The 19,849-nt window shown below is 34.0% G+C and overlaps 1 protein-coding gene across 2 annotated transcripts in view; it reads right to left on the bottom strand.

Moving 5' to 3' along the window:
* STXBP4 (syntaxin binding protein 4) overlaps positions 1-19,849 on the bottom strand; it is a 202,773-nt gene that overhangs the window by 107,849 nt on the left and 75,075 nt on the right. For both annotated transcript variants that reach the window (XM_033183556.1, XM_033183558.1), the window contains one exon: positions 16,367-16,432. In XM_033183556.1, coding sequence (XP_033039447.1) covers positions 16,367-16,432 — 66 coding nt within the window. The remainder of the gene's footprint in view (positions 1-16,366; positions 16,433-19,849) is intronic.

The raw sequence follows: 19,849 nt of genomic DNA, 5'->3' as shown, positions 1-19,849 counted from the left end.
CTCAAAGAGATTTTTAAAAATCTTTTAAAAAAGCCTTTTTCAACTTCCAGGTACACCAATCAAAGCTCATCATCATTGGTCATTAGAGAAATGCAAATCAAAACCACAATGAGATACCATCTCACGCCAGTTAGAAGGGCGATCATTAAAACATCAGGAAACAACAGATGCTGGAGAGGATTTGGAGAAATAGGAATGCTTTTACACTGTTGGTGGGAGTGTAAATTAGTTCAACCATTGTGGAAGAGAGTTGGAGATTTCTCAAGGATCTAGAACCAGAAATACCACTTGACCCAGCAATCTCATTACTGGTTATATACCTAAAGGATTATAAATCATTCTACTATAAAGACACATGCACACATGCACACATATGTTTACTGCAGCACTATTCACAATAGCAAAGACTTGGAACCAACCCAAATGCCCATCAATGATAGACTGGATAAAGAAAATGTGGCAAATATACACCAGGGAATACTATGCAGCCATAAAAAAGAAGAGTGCATGTCCTTTGAAGGGACATGAAGCTGGAAACCATCATTCTCAGCAAACTAACACAGGAACAGAAAACCAAACACTGCATGTTCTCACTCGTAAATGGGAATTGAACAATGAGAACACATGAACACAGAGAGGGCAACATCACACACTGGGGCCTGTCTGGGGATCGAGGGCGAGGGGAAGGATAGCATTAGGAGAAATACCTAACGTAGATGAAGGGTTGATGGGTGCAGCAAACCACCATGGCATGGGTATACCTATGTAACTAACCTGCACCTTCTGCACATGCATCCTAGAACTTAAAGTATATATATATATATATATATTTTTTTTTTTTTTAAAAAGCCTTTTAAGATAATTGTAGAGATAGAGTCATGATTTGTTGCTCAGGCTGATCTTGACCTCCTGGTCTCAAGCAATCCTCCTGCTTTGGCCTCCTAAAGTGTTGGGATTACAGGCATGTATAGGAGAATGTAATCTTTATCCAATCTCCCCCAGCAGTTACATCTTGCATGACTGTAATAGACTATCACACCTAGGAAATTGACATGGATACAATCCACCAACTTTATTTAGATTTAACCAGTTTTAAATGCCCTCATCAATAAGAAGGAACAACCTACAGATACACACAAGAATATGGATGAATCCCAAGGGAATTATTGCTAAGTAAAAAGAATCAATCCCAAAAAATGACATATTGTATGATTTCATTTATACAATATTCTTGAAATGACAACATTATGGAGATATAGAATAGATTAGTGTTTGCCAGGTGTTGGAGAAGCAGGTAGGATGTGGCTGTGGCTATAAAAGAATAGTATAAAGGATCTGTGTAAAGAGGGTTTTTGATAGAAAATAAAAGTTGACATTCTGAGGCCACAGTGACTATCTGAAATGGAAACAGGAACATTTTACTGCAGCATGCTTTTAGAACAGAAAAGACTGACAAATATATGTATTTTTCTTCTTTTTCCCTCTGAAGATGAGATAGCATCTTAAAACACCTACTAGTGCTATATGAAAAACTAGTAAAAATTTAGATCACTAAAGAAAAAAAAGTGAGAAATCATATCAATTCTAAAAATTAGAGGCTTTACTGCTTTTTAAATAAATACACAAACAATCTTCAAAAGTGTGAAAATGTGAAAAGTACTTTAGGAATCACTTATTATTGTTGTTCCTTTTAAAGATATATTTAATTTGTTCTTAGTTTCCTTTGTTGCTTCATCTGAAAACTAAGATAGCCCACATGTCAGCTGCACTAGCTGTTACTTGATTCATGTTCAACCTCAATTGTCCACAGAGAATCCGACGTTGATTTGACCTTACATTTCTGCCTCAGGACTTCATGCTCTCCTCAAGAACTGAACCCAACCTTTACACAGGTGAGGCCAACTACAACTGGGCTTATCTGAACCTAGAGAATTTGCCAAATGCTTAATATCCCATGTTTCTTTAGGGCAAAGACTGGTTCAGACAAGCTAAATATTTTGGCTTTGGACTGTTCACCAATTCATTGCTGCCTTAGGTCATAATACTATGCTGAAAGAAACTTTAAAAACAATGTAAGTGTGAGAGTAGGCTTTAGAAGGCTGTTGATCAAAGGAAGTTGCTAAAAGAGTGGCCCAGGCCTGTTAAAAATTGTTAGAACTTGAAGAAAAAATAACAACAATTTCATGGGAAATTGTGCTCATGATTTTAAACTTAAGTTCGGTTACTCTTTAAGACATAAAAACTCAAAAAAAAAAAAAAAGTTGAGTTTTAGAGAACAGTACAGCTAATTCTTTTCAAAACAGTGAGTAGGTATTCTGGTAGCTATCCCTGATTGAATACAACAATGAAGGTGATCCTTCCAGTGAAACATGACCCCTTCACATCCTGTTTTAATAATTAGGTTATCTATGTGTTTAAGGAATTCACATGGGATGATCATTAGTACTGTACTAGCTTGGTGTAAAGATCTTCAAAAGGATATCAAAGGAAAGAAACTGCCAAATTTCACACAATTTAAGGTTCCTACTTTAAAAATTTTTAAGAGAAGAGTTATACACACTCTGTAATTTTTAAAGACCCACTTATTGTGAAAAAAGAAATCAATCTTTGGAAAAATGGAAAGGTATTTTCACTAAAGCATAGGAACTCTTTCATTAACAATAGGTCTGTATCATCAAAATCCTTTTAACAAAGTAATATCAATCTATATACATAAGAAAAGCTGAATAGTACCCATGGCCAACATATTTTAAAACTGGATACTTTTAGGGTTGATTTTGGGTAGTCTACTTTTTTTTTATGGTGTTTGTTCATGAAATGAATGGTGTTTCAGTATGTATGCATGTGGGTTTGTATATACAGATGTATACATGTATTTTTAATTATTTTTGTTTAAACTGGAAACTATACACTAAGTACTACTCTGAATTCACACGTTTACCCTCAATCTCATTTGTCTTATTTTGTTGATTGCATCATTACAGCCTCTCAGTCACTAAATTACAAAGCCTTGACTGTTGTCTCTCTTTATTACTGCACATTCTATCACTGTTATATCTGGTTGACTTTATGTTCATGGTGTCTTTTGCATAGACCTTTTTGGTATAGTACTATTTATGATTACCCAGTTAAATCCTCCATTGCCTATTGCCTGGACAAGGGCTTCTCAAATTTTAAGGTGCAAACAAATCCCCTGAAGACTTATTAAGTGCAGAGTCTGATTCTATAGATCTGGAATGAGACCTGAGACTTTGCATTTCTAAGTTCCTGATTGCTCTCCTGTTGCTGACCACTCTGAGTAGAAAGGATGTAGAGTTCTACATCAGCATTTCTAATCACAGTAGCCACTAGTTGCATGTGGCTACTGAGCACCTGAAATATAGCTAGTTGACTAAGGAACCAAATTTAAAATTTTTAATTTAATTTTAATTAGTTTGTATTTAAGTTTAAAAACGCAAGTAATGTAAGTTTTTTCACAAATAAGACTGTATTGTTTTGGCAGAACTAAGATATTAAGATATTTATTTAAGATATTCTTTTTAAGATTTAAGATATTATTGTTGAACTGCAGTGTCTGTGTCAGGCACGTCAGTCATTTGAGTAGTATACATAAACGCGTAACTGATGTGGTCAGTGTCAAAAAATTAATTAATTATAAATCTTTTTTTACAACTAATATGTACACACAGTAGGTTTATCTGAATATTTTATGCAATCAGCATGAGTTACAATGATACCTAGGTAAATCATATTAGTAATTAAATTAAAATATTTATTTTTATTAGGCTATAATTATTTTTTTATTTAGTAAAAATTTGTCCATAAAATAAGTATGGACAAAATTAAATTTAAATTTAAAGTGAAGACATACTACTGATGTAGAATAAAATGGAGATAAATTAGTTAGTAATATTACTGGAACAATGCAATTGCAATTTGCAAAAAGTGTGTCTACTGTATAAGAAAATTTTGAAATATATAAAAAGTGAGCAATATTAATAGTCATTTTTGCAGATTAATGGTGAATTTGATAAGAAGTTTCCTATTAGCAGTAAAAAAAATCAATAAAGTTAGTCACCAGAAGTAAATGTCCAACATTTGTAACTATAAAATGGCTAGAATTTTTGCACAAAAAAGAAAACCATTTTTAGATTGAGATAGTAATTTCAGTTATGACAAAACTATTGGGAAACATATTTTATAAAAAATGGAGGACATTCAATTAAGTAATAAAACAAATGCTCATTGATGATAAGAACTTCCTAAGAATATCAATGATCAATTGATTAAAATAGCTTTCAGTGGGCTATATCCTGCAAGAGACACTACCAAATTCATACTTCAGGCATGTACCGCCTCAAAGGGCATCCAAACTTATAAAATGTTGTTGATTTGCAGCCTAAAAAAATCAAACTTGCAGTGTAGATATCTTTAACTCTTTTACATCTGTCAAAAAAGAGTTTCAGGTAGATAATAAAAAACAAATTTTCATGATGATAAATGGGGGTCCAGCTATATTGCATCAAAAATTTAGATTTATGAATCCCATCAACAAGTGGGTGAAGGATATGAACAGACACTTCTCAAAAAAAGGCATTTATGTGGCCAACAAACATGAAAAAAGTCTCATCATCATTGGTCATCAGAGAAACGCAAATCAAAATCACAATGAGATACCATCTCACGCCAGTTAGAATGGCGATCATTAAAAAATCAGGAAATAATGGATGCTGAAGAGGATGTGGAGAAATAGTAATGCTTTTACACTGTTGGTGGGAATGTAAATTAGTTCAACCATTGTGGAAGACAGTGTGGTGATTCCTCAAGGATCTAGAATCAGAAATACCATTTGAACCAGCAATCCTCTTACTGGGTATATAACCAAAGGATTATAAATCATTCTACTATAAAAACACATGTACATGTATGTTTATTGTGGCACTATTCACAATGGCAAAGACTTGGAACCAACCCAAATTCCCATCAATGATAGACTGGATAAAGAAAATGTGGCACATATACACCATGGAATTCTATGCAGCCATAAAAAAGAAAAGAGTTCATGTCCTTTGCAGATACACGGATGAAGCTGGAAACCATCATTCTCAGCAAACTAACACAGGAACAGAAAACCAAATACTGCATGTTCTCACTCTTTAGTGAGAGCCGAACAATGAGAACACATGTATACAGGGAGGGGAACATCACACACTGGGGCCTGTCGGGAGGTGGAGCAAGGGGAGGGAGGGCATAAGGATAATACCTAAAGCATGCGAGGCTTAAAACCTAGATGTTGGGCCGGGCGCGGTGGCTCAAGCCTGTAATCCCAGCACTTTGGGAGGCCGAGATGGGCGGATCACAAGGTCAGGAGATCGAGACCATCCTGGCTAACACGGTGAAACCCCGTCTCTACTAAAAAAAATACAAAAAACTAGCCGGGCGAGGTGGCAGGAGCCTGTAGTCCCAGCTACTCGGGAGGCTGAGGCAGGAGAATGGCGTGAACCCAGGAGGCGGAGCTTGCAGTGAGCTGAGATCTGGCCACTGCACTCCAGCCTGGGCAACAGAGTGAGACTCCGTCTCAAAAAAAAAAAAAAAAAACCTAGATATTGGGTTGATAGGTGCAGCAAACCACCATGGGACATGTATACCTATGTAATAAACCTGCACGTTCTGCACATGTACCCCAGAACTCAAAGTAAAATTAAAAACAACAACAAAATTTGAATTTATTGATTTTCAAAGAAGAAAGAGGCTGCTTTATTGTTTTATTCCACTGTATGATACATATTGAAGATATTTGTGTTCAGTTTTCTCAAGCTGGTTTTATGACAAGCATCATAGATACAGTTGCTAACACTGTTTAGTATATGCACGTAAATTCTATGAGTCATCAGTAGTTGATAAAACTGTTAAAAGAAAAAAGGAAGACAATACATTTTCTGATGCTATGTGATTTGCCAATACTTTTTGGCTAAGATATGAAAAAGATTTACAAAGATTTTCTGTACTTTTAACTCCAATTAAAGGTTTTCTTAAACAAAAGGAATGTGCATCTAATATTCAGTAACCAGACAAAAGAAAATGGCAGTGTCATTAGTGTGATTTACATTTTCTCATTAATATCACAGTGCATGTAAATGAGTTAAACTACAAACTACAAGGAAAAGGAAAGTTTGTTTATGAAGCTAGATAAGTGTAAGAATTTATAGTGAAATTGAACCTTTTCATAATATAAATAAAAAATAATGATTTTACCTATTTTTCTACTATAAGGTAATATGTAGATCTCAATTATTGATAGTGTTACATAAATTGGCTATGAAAAGTGAAAAAAAGTTTGAAGTGTGCTTTCTTCATACTGCTAAATTTAGAGTTGCTTTCATTATATGTAACACTCCTTGAATTTGATGCTAATATTTTTTGTAGAGTTGGGGGTTCTCCATGTTGCCCAAGCTGGAATGAACTCCTGGGCTCAAGCGATCTGCCTGCCTTGGCCTCCCAAAGTTTTGAGATTACAGGCATGAGCCACTGGGCTTGGCCAGTTTTTTTGTTTGTTTTTGAGACAGGTTCTTCCTCTGTTGCCCAGGCTGGAGTGCAGCGGCATGATCATGGCCCACTGCAGCCTCCATCTCCTGGGCTTGAATTTTATGCTAATAATACTGAGCTGACAAGAATTAGTGAAGGTACTTAACAGATGTAGCTTTGAAAAGATCTTGCTTAAAAACAAATTCTTCTTAAAAAATAAAATAGTTTTGTTGGTGTGGATATAAATATTAAGAGAAAAAGATTTTTGGTGTTCAGTTATCAGAAACTTTTAAAATAAGTTTGGAACAATTTGAGTATGTGAATTCATTTTTCAACTGTAAATTTTATTAAATCTAAACACAGATCCAATATTTCCATTGAAAATTCACTGTAAAAATTAAGATATGCTCTAAATTTAAAAAACACTAGATTTCAAAGATACAGTATAAAAAAAGGTAAAAATATCTCATAATGAATTTTAAAAATATTATTGCATGCTAAAGTAATATTTTAGATAAATCCAACTAAATAAAACATTAAAATTAATGTTACCTGTTTCTTTTTACTTTTTTAAAAAATGTGGCTGTTAGAAAATATAGCGATATATCATGGTTTTCATTATATTTCTAAGGGACATTGCTGTTCTAGACTATTACAACAGCCTTTTATCTGATCTTTGGTTACTTCCCAACTTGCTGTCAGTTTAACCTTAAAGTATATCCTTCATTTATCCCTTCATCCATTCACCAAATGTTTGAGTACCTAATAACAGCTATTATTGTAAGATAAATCAGAGAACAAATCCAAGATAGCTGTCTTCATGAAGCTTACCCTTCAGATGGGGGACACAGATAAAGAGCAAAACGTAAGTAAATTATTTAAGATGTAAGATAGTAATCAGTTATACTAAAAGAAACTCCTCCACACACAGTAAGGGTTAGAGGAATGATGGTGCAAAGAGACCAGATGAGCTGGAGAATGAGTAGAGGGGTGGAGGGGAGAAGTGTGGAAAGAGCTGAGGTACTTTAAAAGGAGTGTTAGGATGGGGAAAGGACAGCAGGTCATGTAGACCCTCATAGGCTTTAACAATTACTTGGAGGTTTCTACTTGCAGCATTTCTGGCGTACTTTGACTGAGATGGAAAGTCCTGGAGAATTCTACACGCAGTTTTAAAACAATATTTCTGGCTGCTTTGTTCAGATTAGACAGTATGGGAGTGAGGCAGTGTAAAAGTAGGGTGATCTGGTAGGAAGCTGTAATAGTAATACGGGCGGGACTTGATAGCGGCTTAGACCACTGATGGAAGTGGTGAAAAGTGGCAAAATTCTGTGATTTCTAAAAAGTAGACCCAACTGGCCGGGCGTGGTGGCTCACGCCTGTAATCCCAGCACTTTGGGAGGCCGAGGCAGGCAGATCACGAGGTCAGGAGATTGAGACCATCCCGGCTAACACGGTGAAACCCCGTCTCTACTAAAAATACAAAAAATTAGCCGGGCGTGGTGGCGGGCGCCTGTAGTCCCAGCTACTCGGGAGGCTGAGGCAGGAGAATGGCGTGAACCTGGGAAGCGGAGCTTGCAGTGAGCAGAGATCGCCACTGCACTCCAGCCTGGGCGACAGAGCGAAACTCCATCTCAAAAACAAACAAACAAACAAACAAACAAACAAACAAAAGTTGGCCCACAAATTGGTTATGGAGTATGAAAGAAAGAGTGGGGTCAGATTATGCGTGGAACAGTTGTTCACTTTTCTCTCTTTGTTAAATATTTTAAATGGCAGTTCTCTAAGATCTTAGGCTGGTATTCAACTGTTTATATGTGTAGGCCCCAACACACCCACCCAAATGTCATTTCCTAACAGATTCATCTTTCCATGTTTCCCTTATGTTCCTGGGCCTTTGATAATGATGTTGATAAAAGAATACATGTCAAAACTAGTATTCAAAATTAGATTCCTGACAGGTTTAGGCTCTTAAATTCTCAAGTCCTATGAAAAAATTATAAGGTAGATATTATTAACACCTTTTCAGACATGACGACAGAAATATGTTAACAAAGTTAGCATAGAAAAGGTCTATTTTGACCCCAAACACAAGCAAATTTCCCCTTTTTTGCCATGATTTTCATGCTGTTTTCTCAGTCTGAAATGCTCTCCCTTTCTGTGTCTGGGTCAGCTGACGTGCCACCTTCTCTATGAAAAGTCCCCTTATGCCCTCAGTTAAAATTACATTTTCCTCCTCTTTATTAAACAGTTAATACAAATCATTTCCAGCTGTTAATATTTCTGCTTCTATTATTTATAATAATATTTGTTGAGTGGTATGTGCTATACACATTAGCATCTATGTATATTATCTTAATACTTCTAATGTTATTGTGAAGGATCCTATTATCAAACCCATTTTACAGATGAGGAAGCTGAGACCCATAAAGGTGAAGCAGTTTGACAAAGGTCAAAAGCTAGCAAGAGGCAGGGTCAGGGTATAAACTAAGATGGTATAACTCCAAACCCCATTATCTACTGTACTTATCCTCAGGCCAATTCACTGTTGTTTTGTTTTTGAGATTGAATATCACTCCACTACCCAGGCTGGAGTGCAGTGGTGTAGTCTCAGCTCACTGCAACCTCCACCTCCCAGGTTAGAGCAATTCTTGTGCCTCAGCCTCCTGAGTAGCTGTGATGACAGGCATGCGCTACCATGTCTGGCTAATTTTTTTGTATTTTTAGTAGAGATGGGGTTTCGCCATGTTGGCCAGGCTGGTTTTGAACTCCTGACCTCAAGTGATTCACCTACCTTGGCCTTCCAAAGTGCTGGGATCACAGGCGCGAGCCACCGTGCCTGGCCAATTCACTGCGAACCATATAAGATTCTCTCTTTTGTTTATATATTTTTTCATATATTCATTTTTTGTCTTATTAAATTCTAATACAAATTAGCCCTAGATTACTTATTCCTGCAGACATGACCTTTCTTAATAACAGAAACTAATCCTTTCACAGAAATAAATACAGGAGGGCCTCATGTGGAAAAAGTAGGTACTGCTAGAAAAAGAAAAAAAAAAACTGCTGTTTTTCTTTAGATTCATGTCTTACATCAGCCTTTAATATAATTATTATTTAACCAATCATGGTTGATATTCTAAAGATTATATATTCCAAGCCTTTAGGAGAAAAGAAAAATTTAAAGTTAGGAGAAAACTCCCCTAATTTATTCTACATACAAAAACTAACAAGAAAGATTTGTAAATGTCCATTTTCAGGATGCAAACACTAAAATGTAAAAAGATCTGGCCATACAAATTCATGGAGGTATAAAAGATACAGAATGAAAAGCACTAAAAAGTCATATCAATTAAAGTATAAAAATATTTAATAAAATGAGGGTCTGCAAATTGGCCCCGAAATAGAGGACTTTTAAAAAAAATTGACTTTGGAAATAATTTCAAATATTCAGTTGAGCTGCAAGAATAGTATAAAGAATATCCTCATATCCTTTACCCAGATTTATCTAATTCCCCAGGTTCATCCTTTTGCCAACATGTTCCTGAGTGAGAAACAATATATTCTTGTAAGCCACTGATAGTAAGTGGTTGCTGCTGAGATTTTACATGTTCTCAATCTCTCTCATATATGTATTCATATATGTAACAGTTAAACATAATGCAATTTTATATATGTGTATAAATAATACACACAAGTATATATAAATATACATGCACTTTTTTAACCATCTGAGGGTAAGTTATATACATCACGGTCCTTTATCCCTAAAAACTCCAATATTTCCTATGAATAAGGATATTCTCTTATATAACCACATATTTCCTAAGAATAAGGATATTCTTTTATATAACCACAGTACAGTTAACAAATTTAGGAAGTTTAACATCAATTCAATGCTTTAATCTACCATCTGTATTCCAATTTTGTCAACTGACCCAATAATGTCCTTGATAGCATTTTTCCCATTCCGGTACAGGATCCAGTCTGGAGTCAGATGCTGTATTTAGTTTTCACGTCTCTTTAGCATCTTTTAATCTGTAAACTTCTATTACCTTTGTTTTTTTAAAGAAAATATCATTGACATTTCTAAAGAATACAACCCATACACACACACGTCATACACGTCTTTTTTTTTTTTTTTTTAAACAAAACTTTCTCTCATTTTGAGCTTGCCTGACATCTCTTCATGGTTAGATTCAGGTTACACATTCTCAGCCAGAAAACTACACAGGTGATGTTGTAGTCATTCTGGGCATCACATTTGGAGTCACACAATGCCCATATGTTCTTCATTGGGATATCAACATTTAGCACCAGTCAAGGTGTTTTCTGATTCCTCCACTATATAATTGCTATTTTATCCCCTTGCAATTAATAAGCAGTCTGTGGAGAGATACTTTAAAACCATGTAAATATTCTGCTCTTCATCAAAATTTTCCACTAAATTTAGCATTGAATGATTTGTGCCTATCAAGTCTTTACTAAAATAGATGTAAAATGTTGATTTCCAAAACTAGCAGCTTCTCTGCAATTACCAGTCAGTATTCAACATCCTACTATGAGCAAAAGTACTCCTTTCTCCCTATTAATCAATTTACTAGTGATACCATGAATTACGATTTCTTCTATAGTCTGCAATACATTACGGTACTAAATTATTTTGGTACTCAAGTTCTTCCATATTTGGCCAGTGGAAGCCCCTTCAAGCTAGTTCCTTGTGATATGCCCCTGTCATTTTGAACATGTCCTTATTTTCTGACATATTAAGGTATTCCAGGCTTATTTTTTACTTACCCTTCCTCGTTTCTAAAATTAGTCATTTCTCTGAGTAGCCTGAGTTTCTTTCAGTGGGGAGTGGTATCTGGTCACTTAGATATAGTAATGTGCTCACTGTTATTAGGGTGTCTGTTTCTTAGTCCTTTAAGTTGACAGAGCTAGGGAAAATATACATATACAGATGGTCCCTGACTTATGATGGTTTGACTTAATGTGTTTTCGACTTTATAATAGGCTTACTGGGGTATTAAACACATTTTCTACTTATGATATTTTCAACTTGGATTGGATGTATCAGGACATAGCCCCATTGTGTTGAGGAACATTTGTATATATACACATGCATATATATAATACAGATGTGTACATACACGTTCATATGCACATACATATATAAGAAATGATGTATTCACAATGATACATCCAATTCAAGCCCATCCCACAGGGTTCTTTCCTTCTTTCTTTTTCCTTTTAAGAGACAAGGTGTCACTATGTTGCCCTGGCTGGAATACAGTGGCTAGTCACAGGCACCATAATAGCATACTGTGGCTTCAAGCTATCCTCCCACTTCAGCCTCCCAACTGGCTGGAACTACAGATGCATACCACCACACCCAACTCAAGGTCCTTTCTTGACTTTATTCATTCTATTTTGTCTTTTCTTTTTCATTGAGATTCTGCTTCTCAACAACAATCAACACATTTGCTAAGACCTATAAAGCATCTAAAATTGTTTCAGAACTGCTTTGCTCCACCACTAAAACAACAAAACAAAACAAAAAACATACCAAAAAAAAAGGTTTAAGGCTTGTATGAAATTCCTTCCCAACTCAATTCCATCCAGACAAAACACTGAACACAAATACTGTATTCACTACTTACTTGAATTGGTTCTATCTATATTTTTTTTTCCTTACCATAATTATGGTATTCATTTGAAATACAATTAGATTCATTTTCTTCAGTACACTTGCAGTTTTAGGTTTATTTTCCCCTTTCCATCTTAATTTTTAATATATTTTTTGAATGAGTAGAATATTAACATGTACACAAAAGTAAATATTACATGATAATATATTTTTAGAGCAGTGTCACTCTTTCTTGTATCTTAACATGCATGTCTACCCATGTTGTAGTTAATTAATTTCATTGCTGTGTAGTTTATCCCTCCTTTGATTTCTTTTACAAAAATAAGCAGGTATATTTTTAATTTTCCTTGTTCATAAACATACAGAAAGGAGTGACACCTCTCTAAGAATATCATTTTAGGCCCAGTGCAGTGGCTCACACCTGTAATCCAGCACTTTGAGAGGCCGAGGCAGGCAGATCACCTGAGGTCAGGAGTTCAAAACCAGCCTAGCCCACATGGCAAAACCACGCCTCTACTAAAAATACAAAAATTAGCTGGGCATGGTGGTGCGCACCTGTAATCCCAGCTGCCCGGGAGGCTGAGGCAGAAGAATCGCTTGAACCCAGGAGGTGGAGGTTGCAGTGAGCTGAGATCATGCCCCTGCACTACAGCCTGGGTGACAGAGCAAGACTCCATCTAAAACAAAAACAAACAAAAGAATACCATTTCATGTAATTTTTACTTCTTACTTCTAGGTACATGTTAATATTCTGCTTCTCTTCCAGGAGTAGCAACTTGTCTGATGATGTTCAGTCTCCAATTCCTTTGGTAGTTGCTTATTATTAAATGTTTAGGTTCTGGAGTTATTTTTTATTGGGGGATGTCCTCTGTCAGAGTCTTATTCCATAATTTCTTAGATGGTTTGACTTAATGATTTTAGAAGCTAGGGGTTCGATGATAGTATAGATTTAACTCTCATTTCTTTTATTATGAGAGAAAGAGATTGAGTATCTTTTCATTTGTTTAAGGGACATTTTTGCAGCTTTTTTGATGAATTATCTGTTCAGGTCTTTTGCCTATTTTTCTATATAGTTTTGGTTTCTCTTCAACTATTAAAACTTCTAATTGGTTATTATTTGTGTATATGGATGTAATTTAGTTTTGCATATTAATTTTATATCTTGCTAGCTTATCAACTTACTGAGTTACTTTTATCACTCTCTAGGGTATTCCAGATTACTACTACATCGTCTGCAAAATGAGACAGTTGCATTTTTTCTTTTCCAAGTCATATGCCTCTAATTGTTTTTCTAGTCTAACTGTATCTTCTTTTTTGTGCTATTTTTATTAAGTTTATACACTGATGCTATACTTGCTTCATGAAAAGAATTTGGAAATTTTCTTTCATTTTTTACACTCTGAAGCAATTTATATAGCTTTAAGACGGTCAAAGGTTTGGTTAAATTTCTCTGTGAAGCCATCTTGCCGGGTCCTTTTATCTAGTAGTTTCTTGATAACTTACTTTATCTCGTTTACAGAAAATGGCCTTTTAGGCTTTCTATCTTTACTCTGGTCAGTTTTGGCAAACTATATTTTAAAAAAAATTTTTTTAAAAACAGGTGAGTCGATCTTATTCATGTTAAGAGAATCATTATGTTTTGTTGCAGTTCTATCAAATTGTCTTATGTTGAAATTCTTGTGTATATTTACTGCATTTCTTTGTGTGTCCTTTTTACTTAAAAAATTCTTTTTGGTGTTTATGAAGGTTTGTATTTTCATTCTATAGGTTATCTTTCCATTATTATTGTTTAAATGCTTACTGTCTCCTCTATTTTTACCTAATTTTTATGTGATATCAGTTTTAAATATTTGTTGACTGCTACCCTTTGCTTATATAACAAAATGAGGTATTCTGTATTCCTCTTTTTTCTTATCCTCCCATCAAAAAATTTACATCTTTTGACTTTTGTTAACACATTTAATGTTGACATGTTATTTTTTTCATCCGTGCACTGACTCATTTTAGTCTCACCTGTACAATAAAATACATGAAGCATTTGGAAACATTTTTCAACGTTATTTCAGGCATTTTTTAGTTGGATAAAACTCATCCTATCTGAAGGTCTTCAGGAATACCACATATGTGTAGTATTCCCTTAGTGCTTGTATATCCCAAACTGTTTGCTATGTCCTTGATATTTTAAAAGTCAGGTTGGCTGTATATAACATTTTTGTATACTTTCTTTCTTTCCTTTAATGTCTTGAAAATGTTGTTCTGCTATATTGCCTTACTTTGCATGTTGTTTTGAGAAACCTGATGCTGGTCTAATTCTATTGCCTTTGTAAGTTACTTAATCTTTTTACTTGGAAGCACTGTGCATTTATTTTCCTCTAAAGTCTAATAATTTTACTAGAATATATTGTAGACTAATCTTTCCAGGTCAGATTTCCCCAGTACCTATATTAGATTCAGGTCTTGTTTTAACTTTAGAAAGTTTTCTTGGATTATAGTTCTAAGTATTAGTGCTGTTCAGTTATTTTGATTGATTTCTTTAAGAAACTCTTTTACTTCTTGATTATACTTTCACTTTCCTAGTTGCTTTTCTTGTTTTTTCATTGCCTTTTCACTTGATTATATTCTTCCTAGGGCAACTTGTAATTTAGTTTTCATTTCTGATAGGATTTTGTCTCTTCCTTCTTTCCTAAGTTTTATCAACTCTCATTTCAGTTTTTCCTGATTTTTTTTGCAGGGGGGGATCAATATCTATTATTATTATTTTTTAAGTTTCTGATTTGAGATGTGTTTTTCTTAGCCTGAAATGCTTATTTGAGGATATTTCCCTGAGTATGGAGTGTGACATTACAGTTTTCTTAAGCTTTGTGGTTAAATTGTTTTGGAAAGTTTTCATTAGGAGGAAAACTTTCATTGATATCAATCTGATTTTTTCAGTTATTTTATAATGATGGAGATAGAATTTTTGTTCTATTCTATTTCACAGAAAAAGTTCTTAGTTCAAGAGCACTCTCTTCTGTGCCGTTTCTTTAATGGATCTTGTTTTGATGGTCATAGGGTAGGGTGGATGGATTAGTAAGTTGTGTTCTGCTTTCATTTCTATAAGATCCTTAATTTTCCCTTCTTATTTCCTTCTTTCCCATCATTGCCTAGTCTCCAAGGAATTCTATCCATTCTCTATTTATCTGGTTCTTCCTCAGAAATAATGATTCTTCAAGGCTGTCATTTCTGATTGCATTCATACCTTGAAGTCTCTTTTCTGTAGCTAGTGCTAAGAACCACCAAGTCCTGACCTATGTCCAGTATTTTGGCACTTATTGTTACATTTTCTCTTTCTGGGGTTGATTTTGTTTGTTCTTCATCTCATTCATGGTTTCTCTCTATTCTTTATTTCAAAATTTTTCAAGCCTTGCCTCCTCTGTTCTCTGTAATCCAGGTTTCAGTACAGGCAAGCTGCAGGAGTTTTGTTGGAATTATTCTTTTTCTTACTTTATTTATACATACTTTAAAGGCTGTGGTGTTTTATGTCACATAGTCATATTCAAAATATGGGTCCTGCATGGTTCTATTTGCTTTCTTTGTTGATTTTATGTTTTCTAGGGGGACTGTGTGAAGGAGATTCAAAATCAGGTGATCACTGTTGATCTCTAACAAAGTTCTCTTACTTATATTTTATTTGTCATTTAGGTTTTCATTTTATGATAATGTCATATATTTGTTTTATAGTAAGCTAGCTCAAATTCTTTGAAGAATAATGCAAAGTGAAAATAAATATTTACTTTTTATTATTAACAAATAAATGTAAAAAATGCTCTGCCTCGATGGCTTTTTTGTTCTTTAGTAAAATGAAGAATGAGTAACAAAAGAAAAAAAAGAAAGAAAAAAGGGGAAATGAAAGAAAAGAAAAAATAATGGAAAAGTAAGGAGATCAATTATTTTGGTCTATGGATATCTTTCTTTCAAAGCAATTTCAAAGAAATTTTAACATTGTTTTGAGCAATAGTAGCAAGACTTTAGCATAGGGAAAGCCTCCAAAAGTGATTGCTTTTAAGATCTATGCTATTTTGTATTATGTAATACGTATCAGGAAGCTCTGGGATATTATAAAGAACCACAGCTTTATAATTATACCTCATATGTTCACACACACACACACACACACACACACACACGAACACACATATACACAATACATATACTTACTTGCTTCACATTCTGGAGCTCTTCTGTCAATTGTTTCCTTTGCTTATCTGATTCCAATAATTTTTCCTATATTTAAAAAACCACCAAATTAACAACTTGTTATGAAAGTATCAACAAGTATGACTTATTAGTCCCTTGTTTCAAAGCTTATATTCCCCAGATATCAAATTGCTACAATCTGAAAATGTTGCTTCTAGTCATTTTTCCAGCTTTACATGGGGCACTTATAAGTAATTAGTTATTTACAGTAAATTGTGATGTAAATATGCTTTTTATTACCTTATTTTTGCAAAATCTCAAAATGTAAGCTCAAACAGAAGCCAGTTAAGAACACAAATGTGTAAATATTAACTGGATTTTGGTTAAGCTATCATTGCCAAAGAGACACCAAATTGAAGAGAATTATTATTACAAATTAGAATTAAAGGTCTTCGACCATACTAAAGAGGGCATATGATGAGACTGGCTCACCTCTTAATTTCCTAATTTAATTTTAGCTTATTCTTGGAAGATTTTTATCCATGAAAAGACAGATATGACTAATGTAACTAAAATATAAAATAATAGTTACTAAGATTAATATTATGCATACAAATAAAACACTTTTGGATTTGAAATTAAGTGAAGCATATACCCTACAATGTCCAATTTTGTTAGTTATATCTTAAATAAATCCACATTTTATTGGTCAAATCAGAAATACTAAGAGTAATTTAAGAGCCATTAAATACAAACCTGAACAGAGGAATTGCTCGAACATTAAATTGAGTGGTAAAGATTCATGGCAATATTGCAATGTTTATAAGAGGCAATATCGTTTCTGGTATATTTCAGCTTATTCTTGTCTAAGAGGTGAAATGAAGGTATATGAAAATGAATGTAATATAGCAATCTAATGAATATGCCACAGGAGCCAAGAGACTGCTGGCTCCTGTGATTTTCTGTTCTGGCAAGTCACCTTCACTCTTGATGCCCTAGTTTTTTTTGTATCTGTAAATGGAAAATATATCTATTTTCCATTCACCTTTGCAAAGCAGTAGCAATGTGAATTCAGCAGAAAGGCTTCCTTAAATAAAGCCCATAACACTTTTAAAAATTATTCTTGCAAGATAAAAATTAGCTACTGACATAAAATTATCTTGGTTTCATTTTTATTTGTACCTATTAGACATGAAGAATAGAGATGTCACAGGATAATGAAAAGTGATGAGACACCATCTAAATGCTTTATGAACTTCATTTAACAACCTCTGCTTTTATATGAGTGTATAATACAAGTAGAAAAAATGAAAACAAAAACATTACCTTTAACAAAATATTTATTGCTTTGTACACTACTTTACATGGCTTCTTTAACTGGCCAGCCAATAGATAGGTTTTGAGGTAAAAGTAATTATAACATGTAAAATTTGTTTTATCTGGAATTTTTGCACCATATTCTAACCAACTGAGCTAGCTGGTTGCCGGCTTATGTGGGAGTTTAGGTTTTGTCATATTAGGGTATATTCAATTACATTTCATGAACTTTAAAGGTAAATCCTGATTTATTGAATGACTCCTCAGGAAAGTCTTATTTAAATGTTAAATTAATATGGCATAGACACTTTCAAATTAACATTCTAATAATTACTATTGATATTAAAATAAAAACAAATATATCATGTCACTAAATTTAACAATGATAAACTATAAGGAAATGAAAAAGATCTGAGAGCCTCTGAAAATTCTGATAAACCACAAGTCTAACGGTTTAGGCAGAGGTAAGAGAATACATAAAAAGTTATCTTATTAAGGTAACCAACACTGGGGAAGTTTTCTAAGAGAATATAAGGAAACCACTGTCAATGTATTTTTAAAACCAAATTTTTATTTTCCGGCAAAACAATTGTTAAACTAAAAAATGTGGAATGACAGTGGTTTCAAAGGTAAGAAAATAAATACATAGAATACTATTAGAGCAGTGAAATCCTCATATACTTTAGGAAGGAATGTGAATTGGTAAAACCTTTTCAAAGGGAATATGGTAACATATGCAAAATTTTAAGTGTCTATAATTTTTAATAAAGCAATTATATTTTCAGACATTTATTCTGTGTATATACTGTACAAATGCCCAAAGATACATCTACAAAGCTGCTGAAGATGAAATTATTTTTAAAAACTGGAAATAGTCTAATGTCTATCAATAGGGAACTGGCTAAATAACCATTTAATGTATAGGAGAGTTATCGAGAAGAATTTGGTAGATCTGTGTATATTAACCTGAAAAGCTGCCTGAGTTATAATTCTTATAAAGAGAGAGAGAGAAAAAAAAAGACGGCAAGTTATAAAAAAAAGTGTGGATGTATGAAGTGACTTACATAGAAGTGAAAATACACACATACTGGAAAAAATTTTTTTAAGGCTTTATTATTTTTTGAAGCAGTTTTGGATTCATAGCAAAATTGAGAGGAAAGTACAGAAATTTCTCACATACTCCCTGTCCCCACATATACATATATTTATTTATTTATTTTTGTTTTTCTGTTTTAAATAGTAGAGATGGGGTCCTGCTATGTTGCCCAGGCTGATTACTCCTGAGCTCAAGTAATCCTCTTGCCTCAGCCTCCCAAAGTACTGCGATTACAGGTGTGAGCCATCATGCCCTGCCTATTTTTAAAAATATAATTTTCTGCGTAGAGAAAAATCTATGAAAAGATAAATAATATATTTGCAACAATGGCTTCCTCTAGAGGTTGGAATTATAAAAACTAAGACAGCAAAAAAAATTTTCTTTCTTTTTGGTGTAAAGATTTTCTATTTAATAAAAATTAAATAACTGTCAATATACTATACCTTATTTAATAAAATAATTTTAAAAATATGTTCCTATGGTGAATTAGTGGTAAATCAAGTGGTTATGTTGCTTTTCCTGAAGATTTGGAAAATAGAGCTTTCTATAAAAATTAGGATGTAATTTAAAGGTAATACTCCTCTAAAAACAGAATGAAACCATATAAAGACAATCAAGGCCAGACATGGTGGCTCACACCTGTAATCCCAGTACTTTGAGAGGCCGAGGCAGGTGGGTCATTTGAGCCCAGGTGTTTGAGACGCAGTCTGAACAAAACAGTGAGACACCATCTCTACAAAATAAAAATTAAAAACAAAAAAATTAGCTGAGCATGGTGGCATGGACATGTTGTCCCAGCTACTTGGAAGGTTGAGGAGGGAGAATTGTTTGAACCCAGGAGGTTGAGGCTACAGTGAGACGTGACTGTAGCATTTCACTCCAGCCTGGGTGACAGAGTGAGACCCTGTCTCAAAAACACAAAACAGAAACAAGAATCAAAAAACCAAACCAACCAACAAACAAAAAATAGAAGTAAAATGTTACAGTATATTTGGGATATGTGTGTTTTTTCCTCTCTTACATAATATTGTCTTAATTCCAAATTACATTAGCAAAACATGATGTCCCTTAAGAATAGCCCTGCATATGAA

This window comes from Trachypithecus francoisi, unplaced genomic scaffold, assembly GCF_009764315.1.
Source record: "Trachypithecus francoisi isolate TF-2019V2 unplaced genomic scaffold, Tfra_2.0 Lachesis_group20, whole genome shotgun sequence".
Lineage (NCBI taxonomy): Eukaryota > Metazoa > Chordata > Mammalia > Primates > Cercopithecidae > Trachypithecus > Trachypithecus francoisi.
Note: the sequence above shows the minus strand (reverse complement) of the source record. Positions and strands in the feature narration are given on the sequence as shown.